Raw genomic sequence first — 18,126 nt, 5'->3', positions numbered from 1 at the left:
CATGGCCTTAATTAACGTGCAGCCCCAGCATTTGGCTGGTGTGAAAGTGGGAAACCATGGAAAACCATTTTCAGGGCTGCCGACAGTGGGGTTCGAACCCACTATCTCCCAGATACAAGCTCACAGCCGCGCGCCTCTATCCACATGATCAACTCACCTGGTATATCATCATTCATCATTCGGAACCCTTGAAGATGCTGATTGCAGTGAAATGTCTGGACAATCCCACACTCGTGGACCACGGCCTACAAGCCTGATTGTTCATAATGCCAGCTCTCAAGAGTTTTGTTCATGCCTAACATCACCTCACTCGATATGCAACCCATTAGTTACTTTGCACATATCAAGTTTGTAATCAAACTCCCTCCAAATCCGCTCTGTAGCATGTTGGGTGTTACCATAGGATCGGGGACATCAACCTGCTCCCGTAATTGATTTACATCCCGAATGTTTTCACCATACACAATGACAGTAATAGGCAGTTTAAACTCCGCAAACAATAACATGCACCGTGCTTTCTGTTGGACGTTCACCATTGTACTGATTGTTCTAGTGTTGAGGTGCACCCCTGTGTTTGCAAGGTCACACAGCTGTACATTGTCGGTACAATCGCTAGTAACGTAACTTGGACCGTTATACAGTGTCGATGGAAACGGCATGAACTGGATATGTGAGCATTAGAGGGTTAAAGGTAAGGGTGTATTCTGCCCTACGGCAAGTTCGAACCTCCGCAGAGGTGTGCCTGATCCGGAGTTTACGTACGGTAGGGTGGCCAGTTCCTCTCCGCTCCTCCATTCCGTTATCCCCCCACCACCACCAACAGTGCATGGCAAACCATCCAAATCTTGACCCCACCCAATATTGCTTAACTTCGGAGATCTCATGGGATCCAGTGTTTCAACACGGCTACCGCCATTGGCATTAGAGGGTTGGTCATACTGATAAGTAATTGGAAAAAAAAAATTGATATCTTGCGCCATGTAATTTGATCAGGTGCTGAAGGTTGCCAATCCAATCGTTTTGCGAGCGACTTCAAATGGGCTCCGTGAGGCGGTGTTACTAAATCTGCACGCGCCTTAAGACCGGCTTGAGAGGCATGCCGAGAAATCAGCATCGAATACATAAACACTGTGGGTTTCAGCCGGTGTCACCGTAGCATACTTGCTATGGTACGATCCTGTCAACTTGGAGGAGGAGGAGGAGGAGGAGGAGTCATTTCAAACCATAGGAAAACATCAGTGACTTAATAGTTTATTTTAGACCAGGCGAGTTACTGGATCCCGTGAGATCTCTGAAGTTAAGCAATATTGGGTGGGGTCAAGATTTGGATGGTTTGCCACACACTGTTGGTGGTGGTGGTGGGGGGATAACGGAATGGAGGAGCGGAGAGGAACTGGCCACCCTACCGTACGTAAACTCCGGTTAGGGGCACGCAGCTGTGAGCTTACAACCGGGAGATAGTGGGTTCGAATCCCACTGTTGGCAGCTCTGAAGATGGTTTTGCGTGGTTTCCCATTTTCACACCAGGCAAGTGCTGGAACTGTACCTTAAGGCCACGGTCGCTTCCTTCCCACTCCTAGGCCTTTCCTATCCCATCGTCCCCATTAAGACCTACCTGTGTCGGTGCGACGTGAAGTAAATTCTATTAAAAAAAAAATTGTGGTTTTTTTTAGATGACTTGTCAAAGAGAGGTTTTTTTTTTTGCTGGGGGTTTACGTCGCACCGACACAGAGAGTTATTTACAGGATCTATTATCTGTGTCAATTTTGAAGGAACTGGTAAGCTGAAGATCTCTTGCATTAAGACGAAACATGTCCTGAAGTAATGTGTGTTAGTCCTATGTAATGCAGGACAAATAAAGTACAGTCGAAAACAGTTATAATGGTGATTGTCGCACAAACCGGTTGTTCTGTTGTTGCTAAAAAGTCATATCTGTAAGTTTTTGACTGTGCACTTACATGGTTAATCAACAGAATAAAGTTAAAAAAAAAAAAAAAAAAAAAAAAAAAAAAAAAAAAAAAAAAAAAAAAGTAAGTGAATAACTACTGTATTTGTGGTGTGGAACAGAGGAATTTTTCTTCTAATATTTACGCAGTAGGTACAGCAATAATAAAAATAACCTACAACCTGTTTTCCAGTCAGTGACCAGGTCAGGGATGGAATGAATGAAGCCCCCATCTTGCGGCGAGATTAGGAATTGTGCTGGCTGCCGAAGCCTGTCGCACTCCTCGGGGGCAATGAGTAATGAACGACAGATGAACTGAAATGATAGTAGAGAGTGTTGCTGGAATGAAAGATGACAGGGAAAACCGGAGTACCCGGAGAAAAACCTGTCCCGCCTCCGCATTGTCCAGCACAAATCTCACCTGCAGTGACCGGGATTTAAACCACGGAACCCAGCGGTGAGAGGCCGACGCGCTGCCGCCTGAGCCATGGAGGCTGTAGTAGCTACAGCAATGATATATGTCAACAAAATATGAAATAATAAGTGAGGAAAGAAGTAGCAACAATGTAAATTGATCAGTAATGTGGCACACGGTCTTGGCTAATAAATGAGATGTTCTCTCTGTCCTACCAGATTGTAGAAATCGTTGAGTGTGATACACCCAATTCCTTCACCATACTGACGTTTGTTTCCGGGTAATCACCTTATTATATGCGACTTTTCTTCAGTATTAAACACTTTTCCCTTACTTTTGCATTTTCTTCACAGCGATGCTTGCCTTGACTATTTAACAGACAGACTGATTTGAAATTTACAATCTGCTGAAAACAAGAGTTTGAAAATAAGCTTTACATTGTTCTCAGCAATCCCTAAACGTGTAACAGACAGAAATCACAATTGGACCTTATAATCGATTCATTTCTCCGAAAATGTGATAAAAAAATTCGCCATTGTATATGACATTTCAAAATACGTGATTTTTTAAATACAGTGTTTATATAGGATTTAGACGGAACCATTAGATTTCGTCGTTATATCCAATACGTCATTAAGAGCGATGTCACAATTGTTTCGACTCTGTTTGAATAGGTGGAAACTCTCTTAATTTAAGTTGATCTAAGAACCTTGTCATTTAAGTTTGCAATCATTATAACAACAATAGTGATACAACTGTTAAAAGTAGGCATAAAATCTTACCTTATGGTACTGCTCCCAGTTTGCTACTTGATACCTCACACCATTGTACACGATGTTTATGATTCCGTACTGACTCCAAACTGAGGACTTGGAGAACTTCAGAACTGCTACTTTGATGATCCTGGCACGCTCCACAATCAGGTCCTCTTGAATGATATATCCAGTGCCTTTCAGCCTACTCTTGGCCTTGTAGATGCGATTCCGAGTAGCCATGTTGCTGAAGATGACGGTTATGGGTCGAAAATGGTCGTTGGAAGTCTTCTTGATTGGGCAACGGTAAGCAGCAGTCAAGTCACTGTACCTCACAGGGATTTCAATAAGTTGCCTGAAAATTTCCAGCACCTTATTGAGGGTACATTCATGTGGTTCCTCGTGGACTCCGTAGATACGCAGGTTCAACCTCCGCTTGTATTGTTCTAGCTCATTTGTTCTTTCTTGGAGTTTTCTCTTGATGTCTTCCAGCTCGTTTTTGATGTTTTCTATCCCTTGGTGCACGTCAGACATTCCCTGATTTTCACCTAATCCAGTGTAGACGAATCCATACTGCATCGGATTGCCTGGATACTGGTACGGTTGCTTAAAAGTGTAGTTTGGTTGTACATAATAAGATGCCATTCTTCTTCTCTTCCTTTTTAAACACTGTATTCAAAACCTTCTAACAAAACAATGCTCACTGATTGTCTAACATCCACCTTGACTCTCAGACTACTGAAGGCTGTGTCAGGGGAGCTGGTGGCAGGGGTTGAGGGACCTTGGAGGGGAAGATTATATTTCTAAGAAAAAAAAGGACGACACCTATTGCACAACTTCACGTGCAGAGATATGGAGCCACTTGACACCACTGATAAGCAAGCCAGAGTTGGTGTCAGTTTGCGACTTTGTTACTTCTTTTTTTCAAAGGAGTGTGATTCAACACTTGACGGATACTGTTATTTCATAGGAATGTGGCTCTTTCTTAGAACAAAAATATTGTACTGAACGTGTCACTTCATTTGATCTCCTTTCTGTAGTTTTCCTTGGCAGTGGTTGAATGCGAAGCCGAGTTGGACAGCTGAAGCAATTTTATTAGCTATTGGTTTATATTTATATTTCACATAAGGGTTTTAATGATGATGATGACAATAACAATGATGATGATGATGGTGATGATAATGAAGATAACTGAGGGACTGACTAGCAGAGAGCCCGCTCCGTGATGTGGGGGTAGCATGCCTACTTCTTACCCGTAGGCCCCAGGTTCAATTCCTGGCCAGGTCAGGGAATTTTTACCTGGATTTGAGGGCTGGTTTGAGGTCTGCTCAGCCTACGTGATTACAGTTGAACAGTTGAGAGGAGCTATCTGACGGTGAGATAGCAGTCCCGGTCTAGAAAGCCAAGAATAAGGGCCAAGAGGATTCCTCGTGCTGACCACACGACACCTTTGAATCTGCAGGCCTTTGAGCTGAGCAGTGGTCGCTTGGTAAGCCAAGGCCCTTCAGGGCTGTAGTGCCATTGGGTTTGGTTCGACTAGCCGAAGTGGTAAAGGCATGCTCGTTTAATCTAGAAGGACATGGGTTTGATTCCCTGGCAGAATGTTTAAAAATTTAGAAAGAAGATTTCTACTTCAGGAAAAGGTCATTGCCCTAAGGTTCACTCAGCCTACTTCAAAAATGAGTACCAGGTTAATTCCTTGGAGCCAAAGACAGCCGTTCTACCTACCAACCCTTTCGATTTACCCGGAAACTTTCCGGTTTTTAACTTGTCTTATAATTTTCCGATTTATTTTTAGTTCTTCCTATTTTTGACCAATATAACCTCGATACGGGCAATACTCTTACTCTAGGATAAATTAATGTGTGCTTGTGTAATTTACGCAACCTCATTTTTAAGTGCATTTATTTGGCAAGTGTATCGTCCGTTGTTATCGTGTATCCCACTCACTACAGCATCGTGTGTATTTTAAAGCTGGGAATTCGTCCTACAAGCGAGAGAGGCTAGCACGCGCTAGCGACTCCGTTAATCGGGATGAAAGATCGAGTTTCTTGTACATGGGCCATTAACATCGTTTCTGTACATAGTTTCGTTGGAGTTGTAGGCCACGTGATTTTTCTTGCGGTTTTGTGCTTTTACCCCTGTCGAAGTTGTATGTTAATAATGTATGAGACATATTGATCTCTTTTGTTTGCGGTAGTTTCACATATTTCGGTGCATTTGTGTTCATTCATAGCTCATAATTTGAACGAGTCGAATGTATTTCAGAGAGCTGTGTTGGTGGCAGTTTCTGGCATTTTCTCTTCACATTATGGCCACAAAACATAACAAACGTTACTTCCAAGTGTTGAGAGATACCTATAAAATAGAATTTTTGTTCGTGTTACAGTCTAATACAGGAAACTATTATGCATTTTGTTTTGTGTTTGTTACATTTTCTTGTAACCATTTTTTATGTTTTCTTAGTTTAAGATTTTAAATTTAATGGTCAATTCACCTTGTAACTGTAGGCCTTTTTTCATCAAGACCATGGCGCATTATATGCGATAAAATCCAAGAATCACCGAGCTCGATAGCTGCAGTCGCTTAAGTGTGGCCAGTGTCCAGTATTCGGGAGACAGTAGGTTCGAACCCCACTGTCGGCACCCCTGAAGATGGTTTTCCGTGGTTTCCCATTTTCACACCAGGCAAATGTTGGGGCTGTACCTTAATTAAGGCCACGGCCGCTTCCGTCCCACTCCTAGCCCTTTCCTGTCCCATCGTCGCCATAAGACCTATCTGTGTCAGTGCGATGTAAAACAACTTGAAAAAAAAAAAATAATAAATAAAAAAAATCCAAGAATCAAAAAATCTTCCTATTTTTGATTTCTAAAAGTTGGCAGGCATGCTCTATCCATGATGAGTTTCAATAAACTATAATACACAGTGCAGTTGACGTAGGAATACGAATCTCCTTTTATTGTGTACTGTAACTTCCAAGTTTTTTTAACATACAGTACATTACAAATGGTCAATTTGTGCACCTTTTGTCACTCTCTCGATAGTCCATCTCTCTCCACACACACTCCAACACGTCACAGGTGATGTTTAGGAAGGCGGCTTGGATGCGCTGCTTCATTTCCAGAATATTCACCGGTAGAGGAGGAACAAACACTTGATCTCTAATGTATCCTCACTGGAAGAAATCACACTGTGTTAAATCTAGTGAACGTGGTGACCAGGGTAAGAGCATCTGATCATAGTCCGATCCGTCGTTGTGGTAGTTCTTGGTTTAAAAACGCTCTGACCTCCCTGTGGAAATAAGGTGGTGCACCATCCTGCTGCAGCACATAATCGTCCCTGTCGTCATTCAACTCAGGTAACGGCTATTCTGTAAGCATGTCCAGCAGAGTGAGCCCTGACACTGTCTGTTCATTGAAGAAGAACGGGCCATAGACCTTTGTCTTCAGAACAGCACAGAACACGTTCACCTTCGGGGAGTCGCACACATATTCCATTTAACAATGGGGGTTAAACGTTTTGTTTATTCACTTTTCCACTCACGTGGAAGGTTGCTTTGTTGCTGAAAACCATCATCATCTTCTTCACAACGTTTTTGTAGTGCACTGCAAAGATTTGAATGAAGGACTGTAAGCGATATAGCTTTATCATCAGCTGCCTTTGTAACACGCTATAATGTGGTTTGAGGTGCATTCAGTTCATTGCTACCTCTTGTAATTGATTGCTTAGGGCTATGGAGAAAAGCGCTCCTGATCTGATTCACTCCTGCTTCTGACACAGCGGTATTCCCACTGCTTTTACTTTCACACAAACAATCTGTGTCCACAAATTGAGTGTACATCTGCGTATAGAGTTGCTGGAGGTAGGGTCCTTCCCGTATTTCATTCGAAAATGGCGCTGGACTACGGTAACGGACCGATATTAATGATAGTCAAGAGTACAAAATGCTTTCTCCTTACTGCTGACCGCCATTTTGTAAACACTGCTTTAGCTGCCATCTGATCAAAACTGATGTCACTATTATCGATGTTTCTCACTAACCATTCACATGAAAGTTGTGTCACTTCTCGACATAATCTCCCTGCAGTTGTACATATTTTTCACAATGTCAGTGCCATGATTCCATGGCCACTGTGAATGCTTCTTTAGCAGTCTGTTTTGACCACTGGAAAATCACTGTTACAATAGTGGCGTGGCTAGTGAATGTACGGCCACGGAGAGTGACTTTCATTGTTGGAAACAGCCAAAAGTCATTAGGAGCAAGGTCAGGTGAGTAGAGAGCATGAGAGATCACTTTGAAGTTGTTTTCATGAAGAAACTGCTGCATCATATTCAAACTTTTTCGCATTTTAAGATCATAATGCAGGATTTTGTGCACTGACCCCACGGCAATGTAACTTCGGAGGCGATCTGTTCCACACTCATTCGGCGATCCTCAGAAGCAACTTTCTCCACTCACTCGATCATATTGTCAGACCGGCTTGTGCTCCGTCTTCTTTGAATGAATGCACATTAGACACATCCATGACACCATCACTATACGTCTCACTCAACTGGCGATGAATTTCTCTGTGTCACACCACACATATGGAGAAAACAAATGATTACATGCTGCTCTTGGAAAACATCACCATTTTAAGTATCAAAACAGTCCTCACTCTTGCCGGTGCCACTAGGATTCTTTGTGCCATACAATGCTGCCATCTTTGTCACACATTGACAAAGAGTGCCCGTTTATTCTAAAACAAACTACATGTTTCTGTCCGTTTCCAGTTCTGAGAAAAAATCAGAGATTTTATAATTTGAATACACCTTGTATCTCCTGCGGGACAAAATTTCTAGCACCACGGTGTCTCTGTGAAAAGAGAGCCGTATGAGTGTCCCTTTAATATAATATTTTGGTTTTAACATCATATCTTGAAGAGTTCTCTCATAGGGTTTAATTAAACTGTATTTCTTCTTTTCAGGCAGTCTTATTCAGGCTTATGTGCAAGTTGTATCCTTTTTTAGAGGAGAAGCTAAATTTGCACATCTGTTCTGAAGGATTATCTCTGCCAGGCTGAGTGGCTCAGATGGTTGAGGCGCTGGCTTTCTGATGCCAACTTGGCAAGTTCGATCCTGGCTCAGTCCGGTGGTGTTTGGAGGTGCTCATATAAGTCAGTCTCGTGTCGGTAGATTTGCTGGCATGGAGAACAACTCCTATGGGACTAAATTCGGGCACCTCAGCGTCTCTGAAAACCATAAAAGTAGTTAGTGGGATGTAAAGCAATTAACATTATTATTATCATCATCATCATCATCATCATCGTCATCATCATCATCATCTCTGTCAGGTTGCTTCTGCTGTGAACATAGTCGAGGAAATATCTTAGCCTAGCTAACCAATTAAACTTGGCGATCATTTTATATCCCAACGTGCTGCAATGTGGGGCGGCTTTGGACAAATATGGAACATAGATGAATGTGAGTATCAGTTTTGAGAAAAAGCTATGTGAAGAAGTGTCATTATTCTTTCCTCAACACAATCTGAAATGAAACCTTCCAAAGCAGACACTTCCATTTCTTGTTTACTTGAATTTAATGGGAAATGAAGTAATTAAATAATTTAAATAATACTGTAAAGGTTGTATGTCTCTACATTTGTTATTTCATATTTCCTGACAATTATTCATTTCATATAGAAAGGGAGTTCAGTATATAATTCAACACTTTTTTTCCTAAAAGCAGGTTGGTTTTATTGAGGATTCAAATACACCATGTTATTCCCCAATCCTTTTGCTACAATACCCTATTTTTCAACATAATCTTTGTTCAGTGCTACAGCCTTATGCCACCGCAATGTGAGGGCCTGTATGCTTGCATGGTACCACTCAACTGGTCGATGTTGGAGCCGACGTTGTACTACATCGATAACTTCCCCACCGTCCACGTAGTGCTTCCTGCGGAGTGCATCCTTCATTGGGCCAAACACATGAAAGTCAGAAGGCATGAAAGGGGCTGTTGGATGGCTGAGGAAGAACAATCCAGATCAGACAGTTTTGCTCGACCTTGTTGTGATGATGAAACGCGGCTCACCCAACGGCTCATCGTGCTTTTGTCCACTGCCAGGTCTGCGTGGATATTCTGCAAGCGCCTATGAATATCTGTGATGCCCTGGTTTTCAATCAAAAGAAACTCAATAACTGATCTCTGTTTGGTATGCACCTCCGTTACAGACGCCATTTTGAAGGCTAGTTACATCACTGCCACCTATTTTAAATTAATGAAACTCTACAAGATGAAACAGAAATATTCAAAGATGTCTCAAACAAAATACCGCTAAGGCTGAGTGGCTCAGATGGTTGAGGTGCTGGCCTTCTGACCCCAACCTGGCAGGTTTGATCCTGGCTCAGTCCGGTGGTATTTGAAGTTGCTCAAATGTGGGACGTAAAGCCAATAACATTATTATTACTAACAAAATAGCAATTTTTAAAACTGAAGTTGGCCGAGAAATAAAATGTGTTTCATTGTGCCTCGGAACTCCATATTTGGAATTGACCTCTCAGGATTGTATAAGGTCTTTGTTACAAGTAATCATATTCATATAATCTTATTTAAGGCAACACTCTGGAGATAAAAATCAATATTTTAGTCATTTTGGTGAAAATTTTTTAAAGACTGAAATTGAAAGGATTGAGTTTCTTTTTTCTTGTCACGAAGTTATTCCACTGAATTCAAAACAATTTATCAGTGTAATAATGCTTTGTTTGCAAATTGTAATTTTACATTTAAATCCCATTTTTCTACCATAATATTCTGCCAAATATAACAAAATTTGTAGGGTATATGTATCACAGCTATATTAAGAAACCTGCGTATGGAAGTTTTGATTGCAGAATTTTTTCAAGTAGCAGGGATTTTTAAGTCAAAAATTTTGGAAATTAAAAATTACACCAACTTTAGTACGATATATCTCCTTACATAAATTATGTACAGAAAAATTGATACTTAGTGCTATTAAAAGAAGTATTGTCTACCTAATTATGAATTTACATTAGCATGTTAATTAAATTTCATGAAAAAAGTGGAATTAAATATTTAAAAAATAAGAATTTATTTTGAAAAAACTATTAATTGTATATGAAAGAAATGTTTGTGATATCTCTACTTTTACGTAGGTAACATTCCCACAAAATTTTGTGAAAATCCATGCATTAGGTAAAAACATCCTTTTTATCTCTGGAGTGTCGCCTTAAGTGTCTGTAGTGTTTATGTACTGATGATGGGCCCAAGAGCTGAAACATGTCCTCTATTTTTTCATAAATAATCTTTTTAGATAATAATAATAATAATCGTATGGCCTCAGCTACCATATGCAGACATTTCAATTTGACGCCATCTGGCTGTCTGCTCGTCAATTTCGACGTTCCGGTTTACTCTAGGCCCCCACTAGGTGGCAGACCGAGTAAACCGAAACTCTCTTGGGCGTCTGTGGCTGAGATTTAATGAATTTTGTCGGGTAAACACCAAATGTGTCACCAGAGATCTTTTACATGCCGACATCGTACGACATGGAGTGTCGAATGGACTTTTTTCCGCCCTTCAAAAATCCGACTACCTCTGCCGGGTTTGAACCCGCTATCTTGGGATCCGGAGGCCGACACTCTACCGCTGATCCACAGAGGCAGATCTTTTTAGATTATAGTGTCGTGTATTTATTAGGTGGTTAAAACTACAGTAGATATTTTTCTCAAGTTAAGGTCATCTCCTGGTGTAAGAGTTTATAGAATAAACAGTACGGTTACTCTTAAATATCTCCATATTATTATTATTATTAGGTCTATCGAAAAATTGTTGATAACAAAAGTTGTAGACTACAATTTTTGATCATGTGTGATGGGTAGGGCTCAGAATTTGAAGACCTATAAATTGCCTAAAAGGGACCTATAAAAAACCTAAAATATCTAAGAAATGGACATAAAACCTAGCAAAAAGGTTCTAAAATATGTGATCCAAATTAATTCATAATTTTAGTATATTATTAATAACATACATAATGAAGGATTATAGTGTTAAATAAAGAAAAATTCTGTTTGTATGCAACATACAGGGGAGCCTCCATGGCTCAGGCGGCAGCGCGCCGGTCTCTCACCACTGGGTTCTACGGTTCAAATCCCGGTCACGTGTGTGAGATTTGTGCTGGACAAAGTGGAGGCAGGACAGGTTTTTCTTCAGGTACTCCTGTTTTCCCTGACATATTTCATTCCAGCAACACTCTCCAGTATCATTTCATTTCATCTGTCAGTCATTAATCATTGCCCCAGAGGAGTGCGAAAGGCTTCGGCAGCCGGTACAATTCCTATCCTCGCCGCTAGATGGGGGCTTCATTAATTCCTTTCCTGACCTGGTCTAATGACTGGAAACAGGCTGTGGATTTTCATTTCATGCAACATACAGTGTAAAAATATAGGAGTGAAATATTTCTTCTTTCAGACATTATATGTTTTTTTTTAATAATCATAATTAAAAAGAAAAAGAATTCCATTTTTGTTAAAAGAAAAGTATTTACGGAATTTAGAATGACAAATTTTCTCCACCTAATATGAATTCAGTGAATCTACAATGGACGTCCTGGGGAACAAAATTGAAATTAGTATAACTGGAATCATATTTGGCTTAACCACACTAGGGTTACAGAAATTGGAATTCAGAAACCTTACCTCAGTTGGCTGTGCAGTATATCACAATAAATCATCTTTGGGTTCTTAGGTGTAAAGGATCATCGGTTTTCAGTCAGCATGTTACAAAACATCGAGAAACTTCTCTCCTCATCAACGGATGTTAAGGATTCATACGTGAAGCAAGTGACGTCTTCCTCCCATTGACCAGGTCAGGGATGAAAGGAACAAATCATATATAGGCTGTTAGTACGATGGGGACCGAGCTCGATAGCTGCAGTCGCTTAAGTACGACCAGTATCCAGTATTCGGGAGATAGGAGGTTCGAATCCCACTGTCGGTAGCCCTAAAGATGGTTTTCCGTGGTTTCCCATTTTCACACCAGGCAACTGCTGGGGTTGTACCTTAATTAAGGCCACAGCTGCTTCCTTCCCACTCCTAGCCCTTCCCTGCCCCATCGTCGCCATAAGACCTATGTGTGTCGATGCGACGTAAAGCAACTAGCAACCAAAAAAAAAAAAAAAAATGTACAATGGTGTCGCCACTCCCAAAGTGATTTATTAATGACTGGTAGATGTTATGAAATGAGAATGGAGAGTGTTGCTGGAATGAAAGATGACAGGGAAAACCAGAGTGCCCAGAGAAAAACCTCTGCTTTGTCCAGCACAAATCTCGCATGGAGTGACCAGGATTTGAACCACGGTATCCAGCGGTGAGAGGCCGGTGAGCTGCCATCTGAGCCACGCAGGCTCTCTCTTTTCAGATACCTTTCAAGTATATGTATTTACTAGAGAAAAGATGTTTAAGAGGTGATGGATGAATTAACGATGATTTGAGTTGAGAATAGGCAGTAAAAATATAGTCGAAAGAAGGATAGAATGCAAGAAATGTCCTTCAAGACCTAAAAAGTCTCAAAAAACACAGAAAAAGGTAAAAAAGTACAAATAAAACCCAGAATTTTCTGGCCTACAATGACCCATGTTATGCTGGGTCTCGTCCTCTGACACTCGAGGAGAAAAGGATTATTCCTCAGCTTCTGAGCCCTGGTTATGAAATATAATCTAATAGCTCATTCCAAAATTTCTTCAAATTAATTTAGCAGTTATGATTGTTGTTTTCAGAAGAATAAATGGTAGCTGCTTGAGGCAAGTTTCATGATAGTTTGTTTTACTGGATAAATTATTATTACAAGAAAGGACTGATTGTTGTCTGTGTTCAGGTTCCGGAGACAACAGCCTATCAGAGCAGCTGAGCAGCAATGCCCAGGCGAGAGCTCTCAAGCTGGAGCTTGAGAACAGGAGACTACTGTCTGCCATCGACAACCTTAAAGAGTCATCCTTCCATGAGAGCAGCAACAAGATCCTGGAGCTCGAGAAAGAAAAGAAGAAATTGTCACTTAAGGTATGTTATATTAAGAATTGATTTTGAAGAACCGAATGACTGGTTGCGTTGTTTGGGTCATGTAGCTTCAGCTTGCATTTCGGTGAGAGTAGGTTTGGATCCCATTGTTGGCAGTCCTGAAGATTGTTTTCTGTCATCTCCCATTTTCACACCAGGCAAATGCTGGGGCTTTACCTTAATAAAGCTATGGTCGCTTCCTTCCCACTCCTAGCCTTTCCTATCCCATCGTTGCTATAAGACCTATCTGTGTCGGTACGATGTAAAGCAAATGGTAAAAAGAAAGCAACAAAAAAACAAACACAACCCAAAGTTCACTTTGATTGAATGGAAAAAAGAATTGGGCTTGTTTAGGATACCCTTCTGTCCCAATATTGTATGTGTTGGGAGGTCAGTTGTGTCTATTGCCAGACTGAGTAGCTCAGACAGTAGAGCCTTGGCTTTGAGCCCAACTTATCAACTTATCTCCGTCACTGTTTTTTTTTTTCTCTATATCCAAATGGACCAATCACTTCTTCTTTACCAACTCTGCCATTTCCAACCTGCGCATTTAGGTCTCCCATGACTATCGTTTCCACACTGGTGATTACTTCTTCAAGTGTCTCCAAGAATTCCTCTGTATTTTCCTCACTGTTTCCAGTTTGGGGTGCATAAACTTGGATGAGATCTTTTACTCCTTTCGTCGTCAGTCGTACTCTGATTTTTTAATCATTAATGTAGTCTACCCTATCTACATTTTCAACCAAGATTTTGTTAACAATCACTCCTACTTCATTCTTTGCCTCACCTCCTCTACTCCATTATAGGGTGTACCCTCTACTCATCCTCTTCGCTGCCTTTCCCCTCCTCTTGATCTCACTCAGTCCCATCATTACAACATTCTCTCTCTCTCTCCATGAAATCCACCAACTCCTCGAATTTTCCCGTCAAGGTCACAACATTTATTATTCCCACCTTCATAACATTGGCCGCTTGTTGCCCACTTACCACAGCTCCCCCAGCACAAGAACTGCGCATTGCTTTCAGCAGGGTACGCCCTAACCCTTTTTGAGGCTGATAATTACCAGCACTCAATTTAGGTTATTTTTACGATGGGGTCGCCACTCTCAAAGGCATTTTAGAGCTACTGCCAGGAATTATGCAGGCCGCCCCTCACTTGGGGAACAGACGCCCTTGCAGCCGCCCCTAACATGGGAAACAAACGCCGCTGATGCGTAGTGTATTCATGGTATTCTCTTGAGTACTGGGCTGCCTGTTCCGCAGTGTCCACCATTCTGAAGTCCATCTTCTTCGCTGGAGATTCCGTTGAGATCTTCACTCGTTACCCGGAGCAGGGACCTGTACCAGATGCTACACACTGGGTCAGTGTGATCTGGGGTAGGGCTGCCTCTGAAAAGGGTCCGTTCCTGCTATCGTATCTGTTTAAAATTTTGTAACTTGAAATACTAGTGGCCTTTTTACACATCAACTACAATTTATTAGATTTTTAACCATGGAAAATTGAATGAAAATACCACTTCACCAGTATGGTCCTTCTAAGTAGACATGTAAAGCTAGTCCTTGTAGTATTGAGTTATGGGCAAACAGTATGGCATTTAGTGAACCAAATCCTGTACTTGTTAATGTCCTTCATTTTCTGCTCTGCTTGTTAGGTTGATCAACTTCAGGAGAATTGCCAACGACTAAACAAGCAGAACTCCGAATTGGAGCAGTTGTTCAAGGATGCTTTGGTGGAGAACAGGAAGCTACAAGATTCAACTGATAACTTGAAGCTTACTGTGGACAAGTGCCATCAGGAATTACAGGTAAGAAACATTTTTTTTTTTTCCCTTTACATTTGAATTGAGCCTCTGTGAAATGCATGTTAAAAAACCTGACTCATTTTCAGTGTTTAGATCTTGTTTATCTGCTGGCTGTAACATCCTGCTAGTATCCCTTGAGCCCTTCGATTATTGCCTTCTCATATTGCTCTCCCAAAAGTGTCCTCTGTCTCTGATTTCACTTTGAAACCCTGATAGCTTTTTGCCCTACTGCCAAATTTGTTTTCAGGGATACCGATTTGTCTTAGGTCTTTCTTGTATTCTTGGAACCACCTTAGTTGTGTGCTGCTTCCCCCCTCCCGCGCAGTGGTCACGTATGAGCATTTCCCTCAGACCATCATAAAAGATGTGTTTATTTCATAGTCTTCATTTCAAATTCAGGTTTTGTTCCTAGCTGAATTTATGAATATTAGTTATAAGCTGATATTGCTTACTGTTTATTGATCCCATTAATGGGGTTGTATTAAGTGTCCTTTACGATTGGCATTATTTGTAAACTGCCATTATTGTAAAGGTGGTGGTTGTGATTATTGTTTTTAGAGGAAGTACAACTAAAGCTACCATCCTCTATTAACACTAATCAGAGGGACAAAATGGAAAGGAATCCAACACTTCGAAACATGAAGCTATCAGCTGAAGGAAGGAAAGGGCCATGAAGGGCATGTAAATGAAAGACTCCATAGGCCTCATAAACCTAATACCATTGGGGTTGGAAAAGAACAAGAGTTGACCAAGGGAAGTCAGATAGGACAGAAGAAAGTGAGGAGCTAAGGGCACCATGGTCGCCAACCCTCGCTCCCAAGTTAAGAGCCCCTGGGCCCCTTTCAGTCGGCTCTCATGACAGGCAGGGGGTACCGTGGGTGTTATTCTACCGCTCCCACACACAGGGGGAGGGGTCATTATTGTAGATACAGTTATTCAGTCGAAACGTCTTCAGTGACAGTCATCAAGTCATAGGCAATGTTACATAAGTCTTTCATGGGTGAGATCTTTTAGCTCATTATTTGCTGTATCACCAAGTCAGAAAGTAAACGACTGTGTAATAAAAAATAAAAAACATCCGATGTTGACCGACATCAAATAAGTGAGCAGAATATTGCTAGTATGTAATGTGATTGTAAAGTAAGCTCCAAACTTAGTTCACATCTTTAAAAGAAATAGGATGGTAAGAGTCTGTTATAGGAAAATTTGCTACCTACATAGGAAAACATTATGTGCACAAGAACCTCATTTATTCAGACTAGGACCGGGCGAGTTGGCCGTGCAGGTAGAGGCGCGCGGCTGTGAGCTCGCATCCGGGAGATAGTGGGTTCGAATCCCACTGTCGGCAGCCCTGAAGATGGTTTTCCGTGGTTTCCCATTTTCACACCAGGCAAATGCTGGGGCTGTACCTTAATTAAGGCCATGGCCGCTTCCCTCCCATTCCTAGGCCTCTCCTCTCCCATCGTCGCCGCAAGATCTATCTGTGTTGGTGCGACGTAAAGAAAAAAAGAGAGAGAGAGAGGCATTTTGTAACTCACCATCGCTGTCCTCGCCTGTATCACAGGCAGTAATAACTTCTCCATCAGTCATCATGCCGTAACCATCATCATTGCGACCAGGCATTTACATCACTATCATCTACATCCAAACAACCAGGAGCAAATATTTCAAGCAATTTGTACATGTCGACAACTTCAGGAACGTGAGTGGTAGAATCCCAAACAGCAGGACCGGGCGAGTTGGCCGTGCGGTTAGAGGCGTGCGGCTGTGAGCTTGCATCCGGGAGATAGTGGGTTCAAATCCCACTGTCGACAGCCCTAAAGATGGTTTTCTGGGGTTTCCCATCTTCACACCAGGCAAATGCTGGGGCTATACCTTAATTAAGGCCATGGCATCTTCCTTCCAACTACTAGGCCTTTCCTATCCCATCGTCGCCATAAGACCTATCTGTGTTGGTGCGACGTAAAGCCACTGGCTAGCCAAACAGCAGGCCATAGTGTTTTCCATTCGTCTGCTACCTATGGTACAAAATTAACAATTGTATAGTTTCATATGTACAATATTACTTAAAGGGCGTGCATATGTTTGCAATGAAAAAATTCGAAAACCACAATACAGTGAATATAAAGTCAATCCGAATAAACTAGAAATCTGGATTAATGAGGGCTGGATAAATGAGGTTCTTGTGTACTTCCTTTACAACTTAATTTCTTAATTGTACAATACCTAGTGGATAGATATTCTACTGTACATGGAGTATACTAGTAATAATAATTTATTAATTCTTATAGTGCTAGTCGGCCGATCTATCGGCCATGCGAGCTGCTGCTGCTGCTGCTAAAAATGCTAGGGCCTGATCTGTCGGCCACGTTTTTCTTTCGCTTGTATCTTAATTCCTGCTGCACGATGGCAGCGTAAGTAATACCACTGAAAAGACTGAAGTTTTTACTCTCTGGAAATATCGATATCAGTGAAGTTTTATAAAAGCTTTCTTTCGATGCATTGTAAGTTTTGCTTGCTGTAACCCTGCACTCTGCTGCTTTGTGACGCTTGTTATCTTGCTTATTTACACGTTTATTTACCTCTAACAGTGTAAAGATGTATAAGTATATGAAAGATGATTAAAATATGCAATGTTTTAACATTAAGTGATTCATTAGAGAATAATTTATTGACTGTCAGGTGCTCGAAGTAAAGAAGATGTCATTGTGTATTTAACCTGCGTGTGCATAATTTTGTAAAAATGCTTAATTCTCAAAAAGTACTATCAAGAATTGCATAAAACTTTAGATTTTTTTAAATTCAAAATATCTGAATATTCTCACAGTGGTATCATATCCATGATAAAAACACACTATAAATATGTAAAAATTAGGTCATATTTTGAAATTTAAATTTTTCAAAAAATAATAAACATTTCATACACTTTTAAATGAAGAAAATGAAATTCTCTTGCAATTATAGTCGCACTCACAAGTTCTCTATTCACCTATGTGCTATGGAAAAAAAAAGAACAGGGTTTTACCACTAAAAATGTAAATAGGAGAATGCTTTTCCTTACTGTGTGCATTTTTATTAAAATTGTCTTGGCGTTTGTAACACAATCACTACATTACAGCCTGGCATCAAAAGAGTTAATTATTTATTGGTAATTCCA

General features: G+C 41.0%; 1 protein-coding gene across 1 annotated transcript in view; it reads left to right on the top strand.

Annotated features, from left to right (window-relative positions):
* Girdin (protein girdin) overlaps positions 1 to 18,126 on the top strand; it is a 167,805-nt gene that overhangs the window by 67,683 nt on the left and 81,996 nt on the right. Inside the window, exons 9-10 of the mRNA XM_068229964.1 lie at positions 12,989 to 13,170; positions 14,820 to 14,972. Of these exons, the coding sequence (XP_068086065.1) occupies positions 12,989 to 13,170; positions 14,820 to 14,972 (335 nt within the window). The remainder of the gene's footprint in view (positions 1 to 12,988; positions 13,171 to 14,819; positions 14,973 to 18,126) is intronic.

The sequence above is a fragment of the Anabrus simplex genome, chromosome 13 (genome assembly GCF_040414725.1).
Source record: "Anabrus simplex isolate iqAnaSimp1 chromosome 13, ASM4041472v1, whole genome shotgun sequence".
Lineage (NCBI taxonomy): Eukaryota > Metazoa > Arthropoda > Insecta > Orthoptera > Tettigoniidae > Anabrus > Anabrus simplex.
Note: the sequence above shows the minus strand (reverse complement) of the source record. Positions and strands in the feature narration are given on the sequence as shown.